At 46.2% G+C, this 13151-nt stretch overlaps 1 protein-coding gene across 2 annotated transcripts in view; it reads left to right on the top strand.

Moving 5' to 3' along the window:
- The window catches only part of sdc2 (syndecan 2), a 90196-nt gene extending 77587 nt beyond the window's left edge, over nt 1-12609 (top strand). For both annotated transcript variants that reach the window (XM_033020278.1, XM_033020279.1), the window contains exons 3-6: nt 29-167; nt 7572-7723; nt 8478-8622; nt 11618-12609. In XM_033020278.1, the coding sequence (XP_032876169.1) occupies nt 29-167; nt 7572-7723; nt 8478-8622; nt 11618-11781 (600 nt within the window). In that variant the 3' untranslated portion in view covers nt 11782-12609. The remainder of the gene's footprint in view (nt 1-28; nt 168-7571; nt 7724-8477; nt 8623-11617) is intronic.
- The last annotated feature ends 542 nt before the right edge of the window (nt 12610-13151 follow it).

Here is a 13151-nt window from a genome sequence, read left to right on the forward strand (position 1 = left end):
ATCGACAGTGTTCTCCATCCTTCCACAGCGGCAGTCTGTGTCGGCCACTAAGATGCCTTGGCGTGAGGAGTTTTATCTCGAGCAGTCGATCGACAAAGGAGAGCCCGTGGAGTCCGGCAACTGGCCAGTCGACGATGATGACTACGACACCTCTGGATCAGGCTCTGGTAAGCTGGACTATAGCAGCCTAGCATGGACACAGGCCCTTCAGCCCACCAAGTCCATGCTGACCACCCATATCCCTTTAGACTAGAGATACAGTGCAGAAACAGGACCTTCGGCCCATCGAGTCCATGGTGACCCATGCAGAAACAGGCCCTTCGGCCCACCAAGTCCATGGTGACCCATATCCCTTTAGACATTAGAGATACAGTGCAGAGGCCCTTCGGCCCACTGAGTCCATGATGACCATCCACCCTCTGGAGATTCACCATGTTTTCAGTTGCTGCTGCACCAAAATGATCGGGTTAACAGACTGGACGTGGAGAGGATGTTTCCACCAGTGGGAGAGTCCAGAACTAGAGGAAATAGCCTCAGAACAAAAGGACGCACCTTGAGAAAAGAGATGAGGAGAAATTCCTTTCGTCAGAGGGTGGTGAATCTGTGGAATTAATTGCCGCAGAAGGCTGTGGAGGCCAAGTCAATTAATATTTTTAAGGCAGAGATAGATAGATTCTTGATTAGTACGGGTGTCAGCGGTTATGGGGAGAAGGTAGGAGAATGGGGTTAGGAGGGAGAGATAGATCAGCCATGATTGAATGGCATAGTAGACTTGATGGGCCGAATGGCCTTATTCTTCTGCTGGAACTTATTATGAAGATACAGACCTTTTTTGTCCTCCTGATACTCTAGCATTGATAAGTGTGCTCTTTTATAGCATGTGAATCATTTGGATCACTTCCCTCTGGAAGGCAACTCCAGACTGTCAAAGCTGCCACAGCCAGACATAAAAACAGCTTTTTTTCCACGAGTAGCAGCTCTACTCAATAACCAAAAATCTGTAGCCTCCTTTTGCTCTGGTATTTTATTTAATTCACATGTTTAATCGATAATGTTTTATTATTAATGTTTAATGTTTTATGTCACATTCCTAACTGTCACTGTATGTCATGTTGTCACTTGCGGGCGGAGCACCAAGGCAAATTCCTTGTATGTGAATACTTGGCCAATAAACTTATTCATTCATGTGGGGGGGGGGGGGGGGGTTGTAGGCAAGGCATTTATTTCCCATTAGTATTGAGTTACAGGAAACGTCTTCCACCTTCTGCTTTGCTGTCTTCCAGACTTAATATTGAGTCACTGTCTGGGTCTGAAGACATTATCCATAAGTCGAACTTGAACAAACTTTGAGATTGTTTTCTATGAACAGTGTTGAAGTTGTTCGACATTCAACAATAGTCACAATGATTGTTTGTCGAAGGCTGTCGGGAGCCCGGATAGAAGTATATCAAATTAATAGAGGCATAGATAGTGTAGACAGTCAGAGTCTTTATCCCAGGGTGGAAATGCCCAAGACTAGGATCAGGCGACTGAATCGTCCTACCGCAACTAGAGCAATTGGCCGTCCACCGTGGCGCAGCGGTAGAGTTGCTGCCTTACAACGCTTGCAACGCCGGAGACCCGGGTTCGATCCCGACTAGGGGTGCTGTCTGTACGTAGTTTGCACGTTCTCCCAGTGACCTGCGTAGGTTTTCTCCGAGATCTTCGGTTTCCTCCCACACTCCAAAAACGTACAGGTTTCTAGGTTAATTGGCTTGGTGTATATGTAAATAGTGTTAATGTGCGGGGATCACTGGTCGGCGCGGACTCGATGGGCCGAAGGGTCTGTTTCCGCGCTGTATCTCTAAACTAAAATAAACTACGCTAAGTCCTGAACTACTATCTACCTCAGGGTTGGGGAACGTTTTCATGTTGGAATGCCGCATCAAGTTAGCTGTAATCTAATAAGGCCGCATCCAAGAAACCTCAATTAGATATACTTCAAAATGTACATTATTTTGTTAAAATAGCCCTCATGACTTACTAATGTTTTAATTGTGGCCTTCAGTCGGGAGGATTATTTTGTTGAATTTTCTTTTACTCTGTGGTATTTTAAATACGTTCATTTTAAGATTAATATAAAAATAGTAAAAGACGAACAAAAACATATAATAAAAATAAAAGGATTTGTTCTACAAAATTTGGATTCATTCAAAAGGCCGCAGGTTCCCCACCCGTGATCTATCTCATTTGGGGACCTTCGGATTATCTTTGATTGGACTTTACACTAAAGGTTATTTCCTTATCGTGTATATGGCTCGATTGGAATCCTGTATTGTCTTTCTGCTAACTGGTTAGTACGCAACAAACCTATTCACTGTACCTCGGTGCACGTGATCAAAATTGAACTAGACTAGAAGGCATAGACAATAGGTGCAGGAGTAGGCCATTCGGCCCTTCAAGCCAGCGCCGCCATTTAATGTGATCATGGCTGATCATCCCCAATCAGTACCCCGTTCCTGCCTTTACCCCATATCCCCTGACTCCGCTATATTCAAAAGCCCTATCTAGCTCTCTCTTGAAAGTATCCAGAGAATCGGCCTCCACAGAGAATTCCACAGACTCACCACTCTCTGTGTGAAAAAGTGTTTCCTCGTCTCCGTCCTAAATGGCTTACCCCTTATTCTCAAACTGTGGGCCCTGGTTCTGGACCCCCAACATCGGGAACATGTTTCCTGCCTCTAGCTTGTGCAAACCCTTAATAATCCTATATGTTTCAATAAGATGCCCTCTCATCCTAAATTCCAGAGTATATATGCCCAGCCACCCCATAGCTATGAGGTGAGGAGGGCAAAGTCGAAAGGAGATGTGTGGCGGCGTGCTGGCAGGGGTGGTGGTGGAGGCAGATATGATACAGGAGGCAGAGAAAGCAATCCAAGTCTGTCCAACCTCCCCCTGTAGCGAATGCCCTCTAATCCAGGCATCATTGTGGTAAACCTCCTCTGCACCCTCTCCAAAGCCTCCACATCCTTCCTGCATTGAGGTGACCAGAACTGCACGCAATTCTCCAAATGCGACCTAACCAAAGTCCTATAAAGCTGCATTGTGACGTACTCATGGATAAGTAATATTCAAGTCATAAGCCTTCAAGTCATAATATTCAAGTCATAAGGTTGTATCTCTCTCTGTCTTTCTGCCTCTCTCTCTTTCTCTCTCTCTCGGTCTCTGTCTCTCTCTCTCTCTCTCTCTCTCTGTCTATGTCTGTCTCTATCTCTCTCTCTGTCTCTCTCTCTCTCTCTCTCTCTCTGTCTCTCTCTCTCTCTCTCTCTTTCTCTATTTTATGCAAATACAAAATGTCACAGTGTGTTTTGTGCCGATTAAGCACCTTTGACCAGGAAGAATGAATGAACAGGAATGAAGGTAATGGGAAATAAATGCCTTGCCTATAGCCCCACATGATTGAATAAGTTTATTGGCCAAGTATTCACATACAAGGAATTTGCCTTGGTGCTCCACCCGCAAGTGACAACATGACATACAGTGACAGTTAGGAATGACGCATAAAACATTCAACATTAATAATAAAACATTATTGATTAAACATGTGAATTAAATTACCAGAGCAAAAGGAGGCTACAGATTTTTGGTTATTCAGTAGAGCTACCACTCGTGGAAAAAAGCTGTTTTTTAAAATCTGTTTTGAGCTGTTTTTTTGATACATTGATCTACTTTGAACTTTGCCACTCTCACCTAAAAAGCATGAAAACAAAATCCTCTCCGTACAGAAGTAACAAATTGAATCATCGTAAAGTCCCTTCGGCCCAATTGTCCACGCTAACCGACAAGCCCCAGCTACAATAGTCCCACCTGCCCGCGTTTGGCCATATCCGTCCAAACCTGCCCTATTCATGTACCTGTCCAAATGTTGCGATCGATCCTCCCTGCTTCAACTACCTCCTCTGCAAGATAGACTATCTTCGGTTTAAACCAGCATCTGCAGTTCCTCCCTCCACATACCTCCTCTGGCAGCACGTTCCATGCACCCACCACCCTTTATGTAAAAAAAGGTTACCCCTCAGCTTCCTATTAAATCTCTTCCCCCGCTTCACCTTAAACCTGTGTCCTCTGGTTTTCGATTCCTCTATTCAGGGCAAAAGACTGCATTTACCCCCATCTTTTTCACTCATGGTTTTTGTACACCTCTATAAGATCACCCCTCATCCTCCTGCGCTCCAAGCAATAAAGCCCCAGCCTGCTCAACCTCTCCCTACAGCTCTGGCCCTCGAGTCCTGGCAACATCCTCGTAAATCTTCTCTTTCCTTCCAGCCTTTCCAGCTTGACAACATCTTTCCTATAACATTGTGGCCAACCCAACCAAAAAGAAAACAAGCTCTTATTTCCTCTAAACCTTTCTACTTGCACAACTGTTTAAATAAATGTTAAAATCCAACTTATTTTTAGGTTATTGCAGTTTCCAGGTGTTATTTAGTTTGAACCCTGCTGGGGCTGTTGTGAAACTTGCACTTGTTAAACCAGTGTGGAGATAAACGATGTAACGTTGCTGCCACTGCATAATCTAACATCAGATAACATTTTATTTCTCGTGTGTTCGTTACAAAACGCTGCAAATCTAACCACCTCCGGCCTCCGAACCACCATCTGATGTTTCCACTAGTGGGAGGGAGAGTCTAGGACTAGAGGTCGTAGCCTTAGAATAGCCTTTTTGGGAAGGAGATGAGGAGAAATTTCTTTAGTCAGAGGGTGGTGAATCTGGAGAATTCATTGCCACAGACGGCTGTGGCGGCCAATTGAGTGGAGATTTTTAAGGCAGAAATATGATATATTCTTGATTGATTAATACGGGTGTCAGAGGTTATCTTCTTCTTCTTGCGTATGGCGTGCACGGCCTAAAGTCGCAGGACAACGTGTTCTATTTGATCATATTTGATTGTGCTCTCCGGGTTGATTGCATTAGTCGAAACAGGGTGAAGGTTGCAATCTCCCACTCCTCGGAGGTTATGAGGAGAAGACAGGAGAATGGGATGAGGAGGTAGAGATAGATCAGCCATGATTGAATGGCGGAGTAGACTTGAGGCCGAATGACCTAATTCTACTATCACTTATGATCTGATCAGTTTAATCTGCGCTGTTAAAATATGGCATGTTTTAATTTGACACCTGTTACATTTGGCATGTCGGCCATTTTGTCTTTTGAACTTTAAAAAAAGAAAATGAAGTCTGCCTGTAAGATGCTGCTTGTGAGTAATTGGTTGTTTGTCCTTCAGGATACAGCATGGAAAATATTGAGGGACAGCATTGAGTTTAGAAGGTCGAGGGGGGGGGACCTCATAGAAACGTACCAAATAGTGAAAGACACGGATAGGGTGGATGTGGAGAGGATGTTTCTACTAGTGGGAGAGTAGGACCAGAGGTCATAGCCTCAGAATAAAAGGACGTTCCTTTAGGAAGGAGATGAGGAGGAATTTCTTCAGTCAGAGGGTGGTGAATCTGTGGAATTCTTTGCCGCAGACGGCTGTGGAGGCCAAAGTCAATGGATATTTTTAAAGCAGAGATAGACAGATTCTTGATTAGTGCAGGTGTCAGGGGTTATGGGGAGAAGGCAGGAGAATGGGATTACAAGTGTGAGATATTTCAGCCATGATTGAATGGCATAGTAGTCTTGATGGGTGAAATGGCCTAATTCTGCTCCTATGGCTTATGAACATGGAAACAGTCCCTTCGACCCACCATGCAGTTCCAAATTAATGAATGAAGGAACGGTGGGATATGAATCGTGTGCAGGCAAAGGATATCAACTTGGCACTGTGTTTGCTACAGATTTTAGTTTAGTATAAAGATACAGCATAGAGCATGCTTGGCCCATTGAGTCCACATCAATCACCTATTCACACTAGATCTATGTTATCCCACTTGCTCATTAAATGTCCTCTGGTTCTTGGATGGATACAAAATGCTGGAGTAACTCAGGCAGCATCTCTGGAGAGAAGGAATGGGCAACGTTTTGGGTCAAGACCCATCTTCAGACTGATGTCAGGGGAGGGGGCGGGACAAATATAGAATGTAGTCGGAGACAGTAAGACTGGCGGGAGAACTAAGAAGGAGGAGGGGATGGAGAGAGAAAGGAATGGGTTACGTGAAGTTAGAGAAATCAATGTTGGGTGCAAACTACCCAAGCTGCTCCTCCAATTTGCGCTGGGCCTCACTCTGGCCATGGAGGAGGCCCAGGACAGAAAGGTCAGATTGGGAATGGGAGGGGGAGTTGAAGTGCTGAGCCACCGGGAGATCAGGTGAACGTTAAGACGGACTGAGCGGAGGTGTTCAGCGAAAAGATCGCCGAGCCTGCCACCAATGTAGAGGCGTTGATACCTGGAACAGCAGATACAGTAGATGAGGTTGGAGGAGGTGCAAGTGAACCTCTGCCTCACCTGGAAAGACTGTCGGGGTCCTTGGATGGAGTCGAGGGGTTCTTGTTCTTGATTCCCGCACCCTGGGAAACAGACTATACATTCACCCTATCTATTCCCCTCATGATTTTGTACACCTCTATAAGATCACTGTTCCAGCCTCCTGAGCTCCAAGGAATAAAGTCCCAGGCTGCCCAACCGCTTTCTCTGCAGTTCTGGCCCCCAGAGTCCTGGCAACATCCTCTAAATCTCTGCACTCTTTCCAGCTTGACAACATCCTTCCTATAAACTGGTCGCAATACTTCATTGACGATTAAATGGTTTAATCTTATATTTTGTTAAGTATTTAGTTTTTCTTTTATAGTTTTAGAGATACAGCGCGGAAACAGGCCCTTCGGCCCACCGAGTCCGCACCGACCAGCGATCCCCGCACATTAACACCATCCCACACACACTGGGGACAATTTACACTTACACCAAGCCAATTAACCTACAAACCTGCACGTCTTTGGAATGAGGGAGGAAACCGAAGATCTCGGAGAAAACCCACGCAGGTCACGGGGGAGAATGTACAAACTCCGTACAGTCAGTGGCCGCAGTCGGGATCGAACCCCGCTCTCCGGCGCTGCAAGCGCTGTACGGCAGCAACTCTACCGCTGCGCCACCGTGCCCGCCCGTTTTGAGGAAGATAAACAAACCAATCTAGCATTGTTGCTGCTCGTTTTCAAGCACTTTAGAGATACTTTTGTTTAGAGATACGGCACAAGCAGAATAGGTTTGAGAGGAGAAAATAGGTCATAGAGTCATAGATCATACAGTGTGGAAAGAGGCCCTTCGGCCCTACTTGCCCACGCTAACCAACAAGCCCTATCTACACCTGCCTGCATTTGGCCCGCTATCCCTCTCAACCTGTCCTATCTGCGTATCTACCGAAATGTTTATTAAACGTTGCGATGGTACCTGCCTCAACTACCTCCTCTGGCAGCTCGTTCTGTTATTTTGCACAATCCCGCAGGCATTGCCACTTTCATTTCACTGTACATATTGTATGTGTATGTGACAAATAATGTTGACTTGAGATAGACATAGAAACTGAACTGCGCCACGGTGGTGCCTCTAAAATGGAGTTTCAGATATGTTTTGACATGGATATTTCTGTATCCGCAGGGAATTTTGAAACGGAGATTGAAATGGTGACCTTTAACCCGGCACAAGTCAACCCAGAGGTCAAGCCCACTGTAGACGCCTCGCGAGCAGTGACTGTGCGAGTGGAGACCACCACGCAGAAGAAAACGGGCAGGAAACCCGTCCGAACGGAGGCAAGTAACCGCAGCTTAGATCGGTCAGTGCGGGTTGTCAGGGGTTACGGGGAGAAGGCAGGTGAATGGGGTGAGGAGGGAGAGATAGATCTGCCATGATGGAATGGTGGAGTAGACTTGATGGGCCGAATGCACTATCCTACACACACACACACACACTCACACTCACATGCGCACATACACACTCGGACTCACACACACATTCACGCACACACATACACTCACACACACATTTACTCACACTCACATATACACACACTCACACACATATAGACACACACACTCACACATATACTCTCACACCCTACACACATCCACTCACACACACACTCACACATATACACACACACACACATTTACTCACACTCACATATACACACACTCACACACATATAGACACACACACTCACACACATACTCTCACACCCTACACACATCCACTCACACACACACTCACACATATACACACACATTCACACACACTGGACAATCTGCAACTTTACCAAAGCCAATTAACCCTCAACCCTGCACATGTTTGGAGTGTGGGAGGAAACCAGAGCACCCAGAGAAAACCCACTCCGTACAGACAGCACCCGTAGTCAGGATCGAACCCGGGTCTCTGGCGCTGTGAGGCAGTCGCTCTCATCTCCCTCCTAAAAAATGTTTGTGTTTAATTTAAAACGACGTTTTTGTCTCCATTCCGCTCCGTTACTCTTGGAATTGATTTCTCATTTCATTGCTCTTTTGAACTTAGACAACTGTCGACACCCTGATTAAAGAGGAGACAAAGAAAGGAGATGATTTTGTGATTGAGAAACCAACTCATAACACGGACGGAGATGACGTCTCTGCAGAGAAACATTCGGAAAGTCTTTTCCAGAGAACAGAAGTGCTGGCAGGTAATTGCAAGCATCGTGTTCCCTTGCGTTAAGGTTTACGATTCTCCCGTGTACCGAGGTACCGTGAAAAGCTTTGCCTTGCACGTTAAAACTCCAAACAGATCAGATATACCCTGCATAAATACAATCAAAGACGGGCACAGAGTGCTGGAGTAACTCAGCGGGTCAGGCAGCCTCTCTGGAGAAAAGGAATAGGTGACAATAGGTGCAGGAGTAGGCCATTCGGCCCTTCGAGCCAGCACTGCCATTCAATATGATCATGGTTGATCATCCACAATCAGTACCCTGTTCCTGCCTTCTCCCCATATCCCCTGACTCCGCAAACTTTAAGACCCCAATCTAGCTCTCTCTTGAAGGTATCCAGAGAACCGGCCTCCACCGTCCTATTGTGTCCGCCGACCAGCGATCCCCGCACACTAACACTATCCTACACACACAAGGGACGATTTTTTACATTTACGCAAAGCCAATTAACCTACAAACCTGCACGTCTTTGGAGTGCGGGAGGAAACCGGAGATCTCGGAGAAAACCCACGCAGGTCACGGGGAGAACGTACAAACTCCGTACAGACAGCACCCGTAGTCGGGATCGAACCCGGGTCTCCGGCGCTGCAAGGCAGCAACTCTACTGCTGCGCCACCGTGACTGCCCAAGTTTTATAGAAACATTGAAGTGGTGCTTAGAGTCTTAGGGGGTTCTTTCTTCCTCTGTTTCCATCAAGGTGAACTGTAGTCATCTTGGAATATTCAAATGTTTCTGCTTCACATCCATCAATAACATCAATTATAAATTGTCCCTAATGTGTACTTTCTAAGAGGTAGGCCAAATCAGTGGAGTGAAGCCCAGTGGCAGGTTAACCACCACAGTCCACAGGGTATCAGCACCCCAGGTGAAGCTCAACCAAGTACTGTCCCACCAACGGACACGAGTCCAGAGCTCAACCAGCCACAGTCAGCGGTAGAGAGGAAGATGGAAGGAAAAAAGCCGAATGGAGCAGTCACTGGCTGTGACTGAAGAGAAAAGATGCTGTCTGGGCTGCCACATGACCATAAGAGGCTAACCATAAGACACACACCCAGGCCTGATCACCTTGCGGTGGTCCTGCCTTGACTGAGGGTGTCTTGTGATAAAAGGCCGAAACACCCAGTGATGTTGAGGTACACAACTGAAGATGTGTCTGATTGGTAGCACAATCACCTAGTGGTCACCCCCAAGAATACCGAATGTCAATTGTAGTGAAAACCCTTAGGGATTGTAACATCCAGTCCTACTAATCAATCTTAGGATAGTGCTGGTCGGCACCGACTCGTTGGGCCGAAGGGCCTGTTTCCGCACTGTATCTCTATACTAAAAGTGTTTCCATTTAAGACGGGACAGGCAGCATCTCTCGATAGAGGAAATGGGTGACGAACGGTCTCGACTCGAAACTTCACCCATTCATAAGCGATACGAGCAGAATTAGTCTACTCTGCCATTCAATCATGGCTGATCTCTCTCTCTCCCTCCCTCCCTCCTAACCCCATCCTCCTGCCTTCTCCCCATAACCTCTGACGCCCGTACTAAACAAGAATCTATCTACCTCTGCCGTAAATATATCCACTGACTTGGCCTCTAGAAATGTCTCCTCATCCCCTTCCTAAAAGAACGTACTTTAATTCTGAGGCTATAACCTCTAGTCCTAGACTCTCCCACTAATGGAAACATCCTCTCCACATCCACTCTATCTAAGCCTTTCACTATTCTGTATATTTCAATGAGGGTCCTCCCTCATCCTTCTAAACTCCAGCGAGTACAGGCCCAGTGCTGACAAACGCTCATCGTTGGTTCACCCGCTCATCCCTGGGATCATTCTTGTAAACCTCTCTGGACCCTCTCCAGAGCCAGCACATCCTTCCTCAGATATGGGGCCCAAAATTGCTCGCATTACTCCAAATGCAGCCTGACCAAATGCAGCCTGATAGAGTCTCAGCATTGCATCCCTGGTTTTGTATACAAGCCCTCGTGAAATAAATGCTAGCATTGAGTTTGCTTTCTATAGATGGCATTATTTATAGGCCTGTCCCACTACAGGCGACGGCATTCTTGTAATCCTCCTCTGGACCAGGTCCAGAGCCAGCACGTCCTTCCTCAGATATCGGGGTGCCCAACGTTGTTCACAATATTAGAAATGCGGCCTGAATGAGCCTAGACATTCCTTCTCTCCAGAGATGCTGCCTTTGTCCCGCCGAGTTATTCCGGCATTCCGTGTCCACCTTTGGTGTGAACCAGCATCTGCGGTTCGTTGGCGCGTGAGGTGCTCTCATGTAATTGTCCGTTTCTGCAGAGGTGACTCCGACTAATCTCTGCCTCAGGTGGAGGCCGGTTCTCTGGATGCTTTCAAGAGAGAGCTAGATAGGGCTCTTAAAAATAGCGGAGTCAGGGGATGTGGGGAGAAGGCAGGAACGGGGTACTGATTGGGGATGATCAGCCATGATCACATTGAATGGCAATGCTGGCTCGAAGGGCCGAATGGCCTACTCCTGCACCTATTGTCTATTGGAAAAACTTCCGCTCGGTTCGCAATAACCAATCTGATCTCCCGGTGGCTCAGCACTTCTACTCCCCCTCCGATTGCGAATCTGTCCTTGCGAATGAGGCCTTTCTGTCCTGGGCCTCCTCCATGGCTAGAGTGAGTCCCACCGCAAATTGGAGGAGCAGCACCTCATATTTCGCTTGGGTAGTTTACACCCCAGCGGTACGAACATTGACTTCCCCAATTTCAGGTAGTCCCTGCTTTCTCCCTCCTTCCCCTCCCCTTCCCAGCTCTCCCACAGCCCACTGTCTCCGCCTCTTCCTTTCTTCTTCCCGCCCCCCTCTACCCCCACATCCATCCGAAGAAGGGTCTCGACCCGAAACGTCACCTATTCCTTCGCTCCTTAGACGCTGCCTCCTCACCCGCTGAGTTTCTCCAGCATTTTGTGTCTACCTCCGACTAATCCAAATGTCTTTCTCGCAGCTGTCATTGCTGGAGGGGTCATCGGTTTCCTGTTCGCCATTTTCCTCATCTTGCTTTTGATCTACCGCATGAGGAAGAAGGACGAAGGCAGCTACGATCTTGGAGAGCGTAAACCTTCCACCACCGCCTATCAGAAGGCGCCCACCAAGGAGTTTTACGCGTAAACCTTCAAGATATCTCCATTTGTGAGATCACTGAACTATAATAATTAAAGCTCTTTTGTTTTTGCATAGAGATAAATGAAGATCTTTTCTTAACGAACAGCCATCTTATCTGGCTTTCTTTGTAACAAAACCCTGTTGTATTTAAAACATTCTCCTGTATTCTTTAAAAAAAAATGCCATCTGATCTATTCTTAACGCTTGAAAGATGTTGACAGTGAATATTGGCTCACTGAATTTTTGAAGAGACAAGTTTAAAAGCTGCATCTGCAAACAGAAAGTACGAAAAATATTTCTGTTTTCTTAAATTTTCTATCAGAGTTCTGTAATTTTAGTCACAATAATGCATATAAAATTGATCTTGCAAGTAAAATGTTCATTAATTTATCTTCTTTGTTTCAGATATGTTAAGATGCCTTCCTATAGTTTCGTTGGTGCAATTTGTCTTTTCCAAACATAATACGGATATGTGTAAATGTAATTTCTGCTCTGGGATGCAAGTAAATCTGGATTCCAACTGTGCTTCATGATCAGTTCACACTGTACTGGATAATGCATCTAGCAAATGAATACGTGGGCAGACGAGAGTTACAACATTTATTTTTTGGCAAAACCTGTAAAAATCGTGGCCCCGGACACTGTATTTGCGGATCTCCTGTGCGTGAGATCTGATATAAAAATAATGCTTAATCATCGACACACCCAAAGACGATTGACTTCAACTGAGGCCTAACCTTGTACAATAACAGACCTGTGTGTTAATTTTATCGATTATGTATTAATTTCTTTTTAAAATTTGGTAGGAAATGCCAACTTTGGACCAGAGGTTTTTTTTTCTAAATCAACAAGGTACAGGTTTTACACACACCTATGAAGTACCTGCAAATCTCTTTGCCTTGTATCTTTAATTTATGGGCCTGTCCCACTTACGCGATTTTTTTTCCGCGATCTATGACCGCCGCAGGTCTCTGAGAGATTTTCAAACATGTTGAAAATCCAGCGGTGACCAGAACAAGGTATGGCTCTTTGGGCGACTACTCACGACCATGCAGGCTTCACCCCGCAACATGTCAATAGACAATAGGTGCAGGAGTAGGCCATTCGGCCCTTCGAGCCAGCACCGCCATTCAATGTGATCATGGCTGATCATCCCCAATCAGTACCCCGTTCCTGCCTTCTCCCTCATATCCCCTGACTCCACTATCTTTAAGAGCCCTATCTAGCTCTCTCTTGAAAGCATCCAGAGAACCGACCTCCACCGCCTTCTGAGGCAGAGAATTCCACAGACTCATCACTCTCTGTGAGAAAAAGTGTTTCCTCGTCTCCGTTCTAAATGGCTTACTCCTTATTCTTAAACGGTGGCCCTGGTTCTG

The sequence above is a fragment of the Amblyraja radiata genome, chromosome 4 (assembly GCF_010909765.2).
Source record: "Amblyraja radiata isolate CabotCenter1 chromosome 4, sAmbRad1.1.pri, whole genome shotgun sequence".
Classification (NCBI taxonomy): Eukaryota; Metazoa; Chordata; class Chondrichthyes; order Rajiformes; family Rajidae; genus Amblyraja; species Amblyraja radiata.